Source organism: Rhinopithecus bieti, unplaced genomic scaffold, assembly GCF_001698545.2.
Source record: "Rhinopithecus bieti isolate Rb0 unplaced genomic scaffold, ASM169854v2 scaffold_11787, whole genome shotgun sequence".
Taxonomy (NCBI): Eukaryota; Metazoa; Chordata; class Mammalia; order Primates; family Cercopithecidae; genus Rhinopithecus; species Rhinopithecus bieti.
This window is the reverse complement of record NW_016806926.1, coordinates 121,382-134,194: the sequence shown is the minus strand read 5'-3', so window position 1 is coordinate 134,194 and position 12,813 is coordinate 121,382. Positions and strand designations below refer to the sequence as shown.

At 35.8% G+C, this 12,813-nt stretch overlaps 1 protein-coding gene across 11 annotated transcripts in view; it reads left to right on the top strand.

Moving 5' to 3' along the window:
* The window catches only part of OCIAD1 (OCIA domain containing 1), a 60,011-nt gene that overhangs the window by 44,070 nt on the left and 3,128 nt on the right, over positions 1–12,813 (top strand). For 4 of the 11 annotated variants that reach the window (XM_017878689.1, XM_017878685.1, XM_017878687.1 and 1 more), the window contains exons 5-9: positions 532–579; positions 1,625–1,760; positions 3,488–3,657; positions 8,864–9,016; positions 12,662–12,810. In XM_017878689.1, coding sequence (XP_017734178.1) covers positions 532–579; positions 1,625–1,760; positions 3,488–3,657; positions 8,864–9,016; positions 12,662–12,699 — 545 coding nt within the window. In that variant the 3' untranslated portion in view covers positions 12,700–12,810. Of the gene's footprint in view, positions 1–531; positions 580–1,624; positions 1,761–3,487; positions 3,703–8,863; positions 9,017–12,661; positions 12,811–12,813 lie in introns of those variants that run through there. The other 7 variants (XM_017878686.1, XM_017878688.1, XM_017878692.1 and 4 more) reach the window with 5 other exon arrangements.

Below are 12,813 nucleotides of genomic sequence, written 5' to 3'. Positions count from 1 at the left end.
TTTGTGAAACTTTGATTTTAATTGGAATTGCATTGTATTTATAGGTGAAGTTATGGAGAATTGCCATCTTTAGAATATTGAGTCTTTCAATTCTCAGTACGTTTTATAACTTTCAGTGTAGAGATCTTTCATATCTTTCAGTAGATTTGTTCCTGGGTTTTGAGTGTTTTTTTTTGGTGCTATAATTAATTCTGTCTTGTAAAAAACGTTTGTTTTTTTGGTTTGTTGTTGGTATAAACAGTTTTTCATACATACACACACACACACACACACACACACATATATTTGGTCTATTGACCTTATATCAAGTGATCTTTCTAAATTTACCTGTTCTAATACTTTGTAGAGTCTTTTGGATTTTTGTCATATTTCTCTTGATATTGAATTCATTTGGTTTTCCCTCTTAAACAGTCTAGGGTTCTCTAGGGTCATGGAAGAAGCTAATGTTGTAAGATTATATTTAAAGATAGCCTTTACTGAGTTTTCTTTCTCTAACAATGTTACTAAGAAATACTTAACTCTTTTCTTTAGGAATACTTTCAAGTCATCCCAAATATGGTTCCATCCCTAAACTTATATGTAAGTATAAACAACATTGTAGTTTTCATAGCTTTTAAAACTTAAATAAAATTATTTTATCAAATGTTTTATCATGTCTTACTCATATTATGTGGTTACGTGCTGTGATAAATCAGTTTGTTAAAGCATTTCATTAAGTGGATTACTTGGATATTTTATTGTTAGCATAAAAAATCATTAGTTGAAATAGGCATTTTTTGTGTCTTTCTAATGTAATAGAACTATTAATTTAAATTTATTTTGTAAGGGTAAAGTATTTGAAAATACATTTTTGGTCTGTCTATGGGGAAAGAAAGTTGTGCACATATTCTGATTAATCAAAGTATATTTAAAATTAAGCTTAATTTTTAAAAGAAATCTCTCTAATTTACATTTTAATATGTAAATAAGCGTAACTTATTTACACATTGCAATAAAGTTAATAGAAAAAGAAGCTACATTGCTCTTCAAAGAAGTGCCTGAGGCTTTTCATGAGTCTTTCAGGTTAGCCTTTCTTTTGTATTGGAAACTCATGTGATGCAGTAATTGCCACGTTTAGGTTATGGTTTGTAATTTATTACTTTAAGGGATTTGTTACACCTAGTTTTATTTTAAAACAATCTTGTGAAAATGGCTGTGCATATGATTTTCTGTTTTGTAGGAAAATAATGGCCTAAATCCTTGTGATCTAGTTCTGTTTATTTAGAACTCGAAATAAATAAATGTTTGGATGCTTTTATTTCTTATCCATTCCTCTTCTCATTATACCTTTACTAAATCTTTCCTATATATTTTACAAAGTAATTAGTATACCATATTCGATTTATTTATAACAACTTTATTTTGGCACACTTTTTTTTGGAAACTGAATTACATCCATAGACTCTGTCTATGAACTCTGATCTGATTTAGTTTTGGTTTCTTCTACCATTATTTCAGGAAATCTCAGTCTTTCTAAACCGAAGACATATTTAGAATCACACTTTAAAACAAATTTTTCTTTTAGAAAATACTTTTGTCTGAAAGGCACATTCAGTTACACTTCTTGTTTGATTTTACAAATAAGTTGCTTGTATCATGGGATACTTTGCTGGAAAACTTTCTTACGTGAAAACTTGCCAAGAGAAATTCAAGAACCTTGAAAATTCCCCGCTTGGAGAAGCTTTACGATCAGGACAAGGACGACGATCTTCACCACCTGGGTAGGCCAGATTCTGATCTTTACTTAAGATTTTAATTTTAAGAAACAACTAGATGTTGTTATAACTCACGGCCCAAAAACATTGCCTGAAGGACCACTGGATACTTGCCATTTGCTGTAGGCTAAAAGTAATTTGTTTCAAAAATTGGAGCAAGACTTGCCACTATTTATTTATGAATGAATGAATGATGAGGCCTCCCTCTATTGCGCAGGCTGGAGTACAATGGCATTATCCTAGCTCACTGCAGCCTCGAACTTCTGGGTTCACAAGGCCCTGCTGCCTCAAGCTCCCGGAGTAGCTAGGAATACAGGCGTGAGCCCCTGCACCCAGCTAATTAAAAAAAATTTTTTTTATAGAGATGGGGATCTCACTATGTTGCCCAGGCTGGTCTTGAACTACTGGGCTCAATTGATCCTCCTGCTTCGGCTTCCAAAATTGTTGAGATTAAAGGTGTGAGCCACTGTGCCTGGTTCTTCATTTTTGTTTTGTTTGGTTTTGAGACAGTTTCACTCTGGTTCCCAGGCTGGGAGTACAGTGGCGTGATCTCGGCTCTCTGTGACCTCTGCCTCCTGGGCTCAAGTGATCATCCTCCCTCAGCCTCTGGAGTAGCTGAGACCACAGGCATACACCACCACGCCTAGCTAATTTTTTGTATTTTTTGTAGAGACAGGGTTTTACTGTGTTTCCCAGGCTGATCTCAAACTCCTGTGCTCAAGCAATCTGCCCCACTTGGCCTCCCAAAGTGCTGGGATTACAGGCGTGGTGAGCCACTGCATCTGGCCTTCATTGTTTTAAATGTAGAGTTGTATCCTACTGGGAGTACATGTTCTAGAATAAAGGATTTTGTCTTGATTCAATTTGGCAGACCTTTGGTTACTATAGTTTGGACTTTTATTTTGAATTCCCAAATCTTATCAATGCCATCCATCTCTTAACAGATACCAACTTTTCATTTTAGTGCTTCTTAAACAGATAGGCAGGCAATGTAATCCCCATGAGAGAGAATTACTTGTATCTGCTTTAGCAGATTAGTGTTTATATAGATTCTTAGCTGTGACATTACCTTCTCAATTGACATGGGAAATGAACATGGTTATTGAAATTAGACCTGATTTAAGGTGCTTTTTCTTTCGAAGAACTTTTAAACATATTAAAATTATCTTGAAAGGCTAATAGTTAGAAAGTTGAGTATACATTTCCTATTTTTCTATATTGACAGTGACCACTTTTAAGATGTATAAGTGGGTCAGGACTTTTTAAAAGTGTTTTGTTGGCAGAAAGACCAGACCTCATTTTACTGTTTATAAATAACTGTGTTAAAAGTTATTTCGAGGCCAGATGGGTGGCTCATGCCAGTAATCCCAGCACTTTGGGAAGTCGAGGCAGGAGGATTGCTTGAGCCCAGGAGTTCGAGACCAGCCAGGGCAATATAGTGAGACCTCATCTCTACAAACGACCAAGTAGTGACGCATGCCTATAGTCCCTCCTACTTGGGAAGCTGAGGTAGGAGGATCACTTGAGCCTAGGAAGTGGAGATTGCAATAAGCCAAGACTGCACCGCTGCACTGTAGCCTGGGTGACAGAGTGAGACCCTGTCTCAAAAAAAAAAAAAAAAAAAGTATATGTATATATAGTTATGGAAATAAGATATATGAAAGAAGTTATTTTAACACTTATTCAAGATACAGGCAATGACTCATATTTCTTAATATGATTTTTATTTACAGGCAGTATTACCAGAAGTCAAAATATGACTCAAATGTGAGTGGTCAATCATCTTTTGTGACATCCTCAGCAGCAGACAACATAGAAATGCTTCCTCATTATGAGCCAATTCCATTCAGTTCTTCTATGAATGAATCTGCTCCCACTGGTATTACTGATCATATTGTCCAAGGTAGAAACTTCTCTTGAAATGAATTTCAACATTTTATGGTCCAACGTATGTATAAACTTTATTTGATGACCTTTTCTGCTGGATATCACCTGTGTGTTCTACCATCAATCATCAACCTAACCTCAGCATGTTTGTTCATTTGTTTCTTCATTCATTCAACTTTTCTTGAGGACCAGTAGATGTTGAGGACTCTGCTAGTCGTGGAAGAAGATGAATAACGCTTGGTTCTTTTGCCTGAAAAACTCTCAGTCTGTTAGAAGATACAGAAATACAAGGATAAATTACTAGTATGTCCCAGTAATTGAAAATACTAAGGCAAGCTTAGTGGAATAGTGAAGAAGAAATGATAAATCATGTCTCAGGAAGTAGAGGCTCCAGGAACGATTTAAAAAGGTTACATTTTACATTTGATAGGCTGGGTTTTAAAGGCTTTCAACTTTCTTGTCTATAATATAAGAAAGAACTGTTGTCAAGTGAGAAAATCCATGTGAAAATGTTTTGTGAAGTTTGTAAATACTAGCTTTGAAGATCACACATATAAGTGCAACAGCATCAATTTTGGATTAAGGCTTGGATTTGAATCATGATTGACATTTGCTAGCTATGTGACCTTGTAAAACTACTAGTACATTATAATAATGTAGTAATATTGTTATAACTACTTTATAATCCTTTCAGTTTCTTGATCAGTTGAATGGAGATGATAATAACCTCTCTTAATGAACTGTTGGAATTAAATGAAATAATCAGAGGAAATGCCTGGCAAATAATAGACTCAAAAAACATTAGTTTCTTTCCTTCAGTCTGGTCTGTAGTGTAAGATGAGGAATTAGAAACAGGAAATACGGGTCTATAATTCTTTATCTAAAATCCTGAAATTCAAAAAGGTTTAAGCCAAGTTTTCTTTTTTTTTTCTTTGAGACAGGGTCTTGCCCCGTCGCCCAGTCTGGGCTGCAGTGGTGCGATCTTGGCTCACTGCAGCCTTCGTCCCCTGGCTTCATGCCATTCTCCTGCCTCTGCTTCCTGAGTAGCTGGGACTACAGGTGCCTGCCACCACGCTGGGCTAATTTTTTGTATTTTTAGTAGAGATGGGGTTTCACTGTGTTAGCCAGGATGGTCTTGATCTCCTGACCTCATGATCCACCCACCTCGGCCTCCCAAAGTGCTGGGATTACAGGCATGCGCCACCGCGCCCAGCCTGTTTTTGTTTTTTAATAATTAAACTAATAATAAAATCTGACCTGAATTCATTTAGCAGAATACCCTGACCTAAATTCACATAAGTTATATAAATGTAGATTTTATTTACTTTGCCAGATAAAATTTTTCCATTAATGTGTTTGCTTACTCATTTCTGTCCTAAACCTCTGAATGGATGGATATTAAGTAATATAAGGGGTATTTACTATAGTATTTTTCTAAAATCTCAAACTGAATTGTGAAACATATCGGACCCCAAGGTTTGGATAAGGGATTATGGACCTTTGTAGAGTATACTCTTTAAATTTTAAAAGATCAGAGGGAAAGAAGTTAAAGGGAGGGGAGAGTATACAGTGGAAAGGGAGAAGTTGATTATAGGTCAGAGAAGGTTCTAGAGAATGCAGAAGGGGTTCTAGGTAGCTCAGAATATAGAGTAGACACTAGCCATATGTGGCTATTTAAATTAATTAAAATTAAATGAAATTTAAAGTTCGATTTCTCAATTGCTCTGGTAGCATTTCACTTGCTCAACAGTCGTATGTGCTAGTGGCTACCATGTTAGTGCCAATATAGAACATTTTCATCATTGCAGAAAGTTATGTTGGACAGCACTACTTCAGAGCAAAAGTCAGGGCAAAGGGGTGAGTATTACCCTTGTATTAAGGAAGAGACAGGAAAGAATGGAAGTTCAGATGATTAAAGAGTTTGGATGAAAGTTACTGAGAGCTTCTTAATCCTCAACTCTGATTTTTTATTTTTTTCTTTAATGGTTGGAAGCAAAGGCATCAAATTAGTCAGAAAAGGAAGGAAGGGAATGGGCAGATTAGGAGAGAATGGCTAAAGTCACCATCTTATCTCCAAAGGCAGCCGTCCTTGTTCCTCACTGTGTCTCATTTAACCAGTCTGAAGTTCAAATCCATTATTCTTGTACAGTAGTCCCCCCTTATCCATGGGGCATAAGTTTGAAGACCCCTCTGGATGCCTGAAACCTCAGATATTACCAAATCCTTTATGTTCTATGTTTTTTTAATCTAGATGGTTACTAAGTTACTTACTAATAGGCAGTGTAGTGTAGACAGTGTGGATATGCTGGACAAAGGGATGATTCAAGTCCTGGATGGACCAGAGTGGAACCTCACAAGATTTTATCACACTACTCAGAACAGGGTGTAATTTAAAACTTATGAATTGTTTATTTCTGGAATGTTCCATTTAATATTTTCAGACCATGGTTGACTGCAGGTAACTGAAACCCTGGAAAGCGAAACCACAGATAAGGGGGCACTACTGTATTCTAGACATGCACTAACTCTTTCCTTGTAATGACTTGCATCCTTCCCACCATTTGCATTAGGAAATTCTGTTATATAGTTTCTTTTCCATACAAAAGCCAACAAACAAAAAACCCTTTGGTCTCTACCCACAGACTACTTAGCAAGGCCATGTGTTAATATTATTTTATGCCTTCCACAGCAGCCATCCATCCATCCACTGCTCTGCCTTCTGACCCACTTTTCTAGAGAAAATCAAAGTGGCTACTTTTTTACTGCTCTCCACATGGGCCAGCAGTGGCCTGCTTTTGCTTTGTCCCAGATGCTGTCCTCCCTTACCATGGCATCTTCTTTGGTTTAAGTCCTACTTTAGTTCTGCTTTTTTTTTCCAGGAATTCAGAGAGTTATTAATCTTTTAAAATAGCAAGCACTCCTTCGTTGCTATTAGGAGACTTAGAGTTTATTACAGTTACATTTAAATCAGTGCCACTTTACATTTTTCATTTTTTAGTCCTTCCAGTTCTTTGTAACCTTCTGAAAATAGTAAATCATATTCTCTCCACAATATGCGAAATTCTCTTCTGTCTTCTTCTGTCTTATTTATATTTTCATTATTTGTTCCAGAATTTTATAACAGTAAAATATTTTTTATAAGAAAAAGTATTAGACCTGGAAGGAACTTCAGAGATCATCTACTCAAACTACCATATTAAACAATTGAGAAAACCAGGATTCAAAGAAGCTTAGTGATTTGCCCAAGGACATTTCCTAATTGTCAGCAGAGTGGGGTTAAGAACCCAAGGTTCCTGAAGTACCCACGATTTCCTTCAGAATTTTTAATATAACATATATGGTGAAGGGAAATGAGTTCAGTAATTACTTATTACTAATGAAATGCGAAGTGTTTTAATCCCAATATAAGGTTGCAATGTTTTCCTTTACATTCTTTTTTTAGTAAGAAAAATTTAGTTTTGAACCATCATATAATAATACAAGAACTAATTAGGAGAAATTTAAATCCTCTTTGCTTTATATCAGTACAGTATATATTTATTTAGCAGAATAAAAGTTTATGATTGAAAACGGCTGAGTGCAGTGGCTCAGCACTTTGGGAGGCCGAGGCAGGTGGATCCCCTGAGGTCAGAGTTCAAGACCAGCCTGACCAATATGGCGAAACCCTGTCTCTACTAAAAATACAAAATTAGCTGGGCATAGTGGCGCATGCCTGTAATCCCAGCTACTCAGGAGGCTCAGGCAGAAGAATCACCGGAACCTAGCAGGCGGAGGTTTTGGTGAGTCAAGATCGCGCCACTGCGCTCCAGCCTGGGCAACAGAGTGAGACTCTGTCTTAAAAAGAAAAAAAGGAAGTTTATGGTTGAAAACATTATTTAATGTATAGTTATGTTGCTTAGAAAATTCTAATTATTTATTGGAATCTTACCTTTGAGTTCTAAATATCACAAAAATTATTTTTTAAAAAATTAATATTAAAATTATATGCCCGATTTATATGTCTCATTGAAAACATCTTTGAAAAATAGTACTTTTGGTGTGGTATGTGGTATGTAAGACTTTGTAAGTTAAATAGTTGTTCACTGAATGTTAGCATCTTTTTTTTTTAATGTTCATATGGCCTTTGTTGCTGTTTATAAATTTTACAAACTGTGTTCACTATTTGATCCTGTCAACCAATATTAGGAGGAACCACTGCATTATATTTACATTTGACTCTATGATAATATGTAATATTCACATTTTGACTCTCTTTGGGAGAAATAAAGAATAAATGTTAGTTCCCAGGCCAAAATAACAGTTGATACTTTCTTCTGCATCAACGTTGCATCTTTTAGACCAGAATGAAAACAATACATATTCAGATTAAAGGCTATGTTTTATACTTTTCAAGTAATTATTTTCAACTTTTTTTTTTTCTTTTTGGAGACAGATTTTTGCTCTTGTTGCCCAGGCTGGAGTGCAATGGCACGATCTCGGCTCACTGCAACCTCCCTGTCTCTGGTTCAAGTGGTTCTACTGCCTCAGCCTCCTTAGTCTAGGATTACAGGCGTGTGCCACGACACCCAACTAATTTTGTGTTTTTAGTAGAGATGGGGTTTTTCTGTTGGCCAGGCTGGTCTCGAAATCCTGATCTCAGGTGACCCACCCACCTCAGCCTCACAGAGTGCTGGGATTATAGGCGTGAGCCATTGTGCCTGGCCTGTTTTCAAGTATTTTTGTTTAAATTTCATAAAATGGTAAAATAAATGATTTTTGAAAATAGCTGTAGTTGTTTTCATAGAGTCTGTGGTTATAGGACTATTTATATATTGAGTAAAATCTGTACTATGTCAAGTGTTATTCAGTTGTCACTAGTAGAATATATTTCTCTTTTAATTCTGTATACAGTATGAATAACTCCAGTTTAAAACACTGGTATTTTAATGAGTTTAAATTGTACGGTTATATATTATGATACCTATTTTTCTTCTGGCTGTGGTTTAGTTTTTAAAATCTTTGATGTCCATTTTAATTTTTAGAAATAAAAGCTTAAAAATATAGGCGGAAGTAGGTTTCAGTTTGATAATTATCTTGGTGAAAGTATAGTACCTGTGAAATGGTGGTAATAATTTGATTCTTTATACTATTTTGATCGTAGGTAAGGAGCATTTGTAAAATTTGGTTGCTTTAGAGTTATACAAATCCTTTTATTACCATTTATTAACTGTTTGTTGTTTTAGGACCTGATCCCAACCTTGAAGAAAGTCCTAAAAGAAAAAATATTACATATGAGGAATTAAGGAATAAGAACAGAGAGTCATATGAAGTATCTTTAACACAAAAGACTGACCCCTCAGTCAGTCCTATGCATGAAAGAGTGCCAAAAAAAGAAGGTATGATAGTTTAGTCTGAATCACTGTACTGTTTAGGATTGGAAACTAAAACATTACTTTAAAACAGTACTATAAAAAAATTAATTAATACGTGATTTAACTCTTTAAGCAGTTAACCAAAGTAAAATATTTTTAAAATAGTACTTTACAGTTATCTGTTCTTCCTTTTTTTTTTTTTTTTTTTTGAGACGGAGTCTTGCTCTTGCTCTGTCACCAGACTGGAGTGCAGTGGCACAATCTTGGCTTACTGCAGCCTCTGCCTCCTGGGTTCAAACAATCCTCGTGCCTCAGCCTCCCAAATAGCTGGGACTACAGGCACCTGCCACCACGCCCAGCTAATTTTTTGTAATTTTTTTTTTTTTTTTTTTTTCTTTTTTGAGACGGTGTCTCGCTCTGTCACCTGGGTTGGAGTGCAGTGGCCGGATCTCCGCTCACTGCAAGCTCCGCCTCCCGGGTTTACGCCATTCTCCTGCCTCAGCCTCCCGAGTAGCTGGGACTACAGGCGCCCGCCACCTCGCCCGGCTAGTTTTTTGTATTTTTTAGTAGAGACGGGGTTTCATCATGTTGGCCAGGAGGGTCTCAATCTTTTGACCTCATGATCCACCTGCCTCAACCTCCCAAAATGCTGGGATTACAGGCGTGAGCCACCGTACCCGGCCAGTTCTTCCATTTTTAAGGTGTTCTAAAGGCCATTTTGTGTTAGAAAATACTGAAGTCAAGGCCAGGTGCGGTGTCTCATGACTGAAATCCTAGCACTTTGGGAGGCCAAGTTGGGTGTATCACTTGAGGCCAGGAATTGGAGATCAGCATGGCCAACATGGTGAAATGCTGTCTCTACTAAAAATACAAAAAAAAAAAAAATACAAAAAAAGGTATGGTGGTGCATGCCTGTAATCCTAGCTACTCGGGAGGCTGAGGCAGGAGAACTGCATGAACCCAGGAGGCAGAGGTTGCAGTGACTGACAGCACGCCACTGCGCTCCAACCTGGATGATGGAGAGAGGCTCTGTGTCCAAAAAAAAAAAAAGAAAATAATGAACTCCAAATAGTAAGACTTAAGACAGTAAGTATTAGTTTTGTAACACAGGGTAGAGATTATATACTCATTTGACTGTTTTTCTCTTATAAAAAATCTCCTTGGAGATCTGATAGTCTTATTTTCCTAATGATACACCTATCACATAAGTTGCTGTAGTGACCTGAGGTTGGCATTGTGCTGTAATACCACTTGTGGCCTAACCACGGAATGATTGAGTAATGAGATTGATTTTCTTTGTACGTTTGGGTTTTTCTCTTGTTTATTTTTTTCTTCTGTGTTTTTTTGTTTGTTTTTTCTTTTTGAGATGGTTTTATTCTGTCACCCAGGGTGGAGTGCAGTGGTGTAATCATGGTTGACCTCCTGGGTTCAAGCAGTCCTCCTACCTCAGTTTTCTGAGTAGCTGGGACTACAGGTGTATGACACCATCCCTGGCTGTTAAAATTTTTTTTTGATACAGTGGGTTTTTCCCTATGTTGCCAAGGCTGGTCTCAAACTCCTGGGCTCAAGCAGTCCTTTCACCTTGACCTTCCAGAATGCTGAGATTATAGGTGGGAGCCACTGTGCCTGACCTTTCTTGTACATTTGTGAAATTGAAAGAGTTATATACCATATACACCAGCTTCTAAGGCATTTCTTAAAGAGGAAAAAAGCAAAAAAAACCTACTTTTAAAAAATAATTGTGAATTTTAAATGCTGATTTCTTTTAAGTCTTTTGAAATAGCTATACATTAGCCAAAGTAAATTTTTTGATACAAGTTTACCTCTAAAGGAAGAGGGCATTTGAATAGGGTTTTGTAGCTATTTCAGTATAGGATTTTTATGATTTTCTCTTAAGGAATTTCAGAGTATGTGTCATTGTTTCAAGGTTTTCTATTTACTACTTTAAAAATGGAAAGAATAGATCTTTGGTACCTTCTTGAAGGTCATATGCCACAGATAATGCAAAAATACATGGAAGTCCTTCGTATTTGTTGTTATGGTCATTTTTTAGAGCTAATTTTATTTTTAATCATTAGTGGTTGCTTCATTTGGAGTTCTGTTTTTATAACAAAGATAGATAATATCTGCATCATATTATTGATGTAAAAAAATCTACCTTTGAAATAAATTAGGGATCTACCATACTTTTGAATGTTTATCATCAAACAACATTTAGTATAAACTATCCATCTAGTGGCCATTGCTATCTATAATAAGTAAAGACTCGTTGGTACTTTGTTCTGCTAATTAATTTGAGGATTTAGATTGTAAGCTCTGTGAGGGCAGAAAGTAATATTTTTCTTATTTTTGTAATCTTTTCTATTATTGTCTGCATAGCATAGTACCTTACACTGTATCAGAAATTGAGTATTTTGGGTTAGGCTTCTATAGTAATAGTGGTTAAGAAAGGAAATTTTGTAGACCTTTAGTATTTGCTGGATTTTGACATTTGTGATTTTTGACTGAAGTCTTCAAGTTCTGTTACATGACACAAGAATGTGAAATGGTTTTTTTTTTTTTGTTATTTGTTAAATGGTTTTTTTTTTTTTTTTTTTTTTTGGTAAAAGGCTTTTGTGTGCTTTATATAATTTAAAGAAAAGACTTGTTATGAAATAGTTTCAGTGATTTTCTAAAATATTATTGAGATTAGTACAGGGTAGATTCACAGGGTCGAAAGTGTCACTTAACGTTTTCACCTAATTAGATGTTTGTCTAATTAGAAATTAAGACTCAGAAATTTTAAAATTCAAGCACGTATTCTATTAACTGCCAGAGCAATGTCACCACACATCCTGTAGCTTCTAGAAAACCGTGTAACATGTACTCATGAGGGAATGAGAGCAAGGGGAAAAGGCAAAATGTGAAGGATAAGGATATATAATGTCAATATAATAATGAAATAATTTTGACTTCATGTATTCCCTGAAAAGAGTCCACACTGTGATAACTGCTGCTTTATATTGTTATGATTACTCATAGACAGAGGCTGTGTTGAAGAGGAGCAAAAAAGTAAAGGAGTAGAATAGACAGTGGAGCATGTTTCAAAATGTAAAATGTAGAGTACCTGTGAAATGTAGTAGTATTTTCTTCTTATAGTAGTATTTACAGCCCTGAGAGAGAAGATTGAGTTAATTACAACTTGAACACTTGACCATTTCTACTGCTGTATTTTTTGTGAAAACGAAAATTCAAATGTTTGTTTTATTATTTCCCACTAATTTTTTTTTCCATGTGACTTAATATGTGCCACACTTACTTAGGTAGTACAGTAAAGATGTAAAAGTACCCAGGCTTTGGATCTAAACAGACCTCTACTCAAATCTCAGTTCTTGTTAGGGCTTGTACCTTGGGCAAGTTACTAATCTGTTTTCTCACCATTAAAATGAGAATTGTGTTTAGAAGTTTGTTATGAGGACTAACTATTTATGTAAAATTCTAGATACAATGCATTTGTCCAACCCCAAGTTGACAAAAGTCTGGCCGTCCCCTTTTGTAATTATAATTTGACTCTCATGTGCTTTTATTCAAATGAGAGAGAAACATAACTTTTCATCATAGCAACAAACTTAAAATAATCTTTTACTTATTATTGCTTGGAATCATCAATTATTTGTGCTTTTTTCCTAGTCAAAGTAAACAAATATGGAGATACTTGGGATGAGTGAAAAATTACATCATTGGACCTACTGAAGGAGTTTCAACATCCAGCTTCATCTAGGTGGTCGTGATTACCTGCATGCTTTGAGATCAGCAGCAGTCTTCATAAACACATTTAAAAC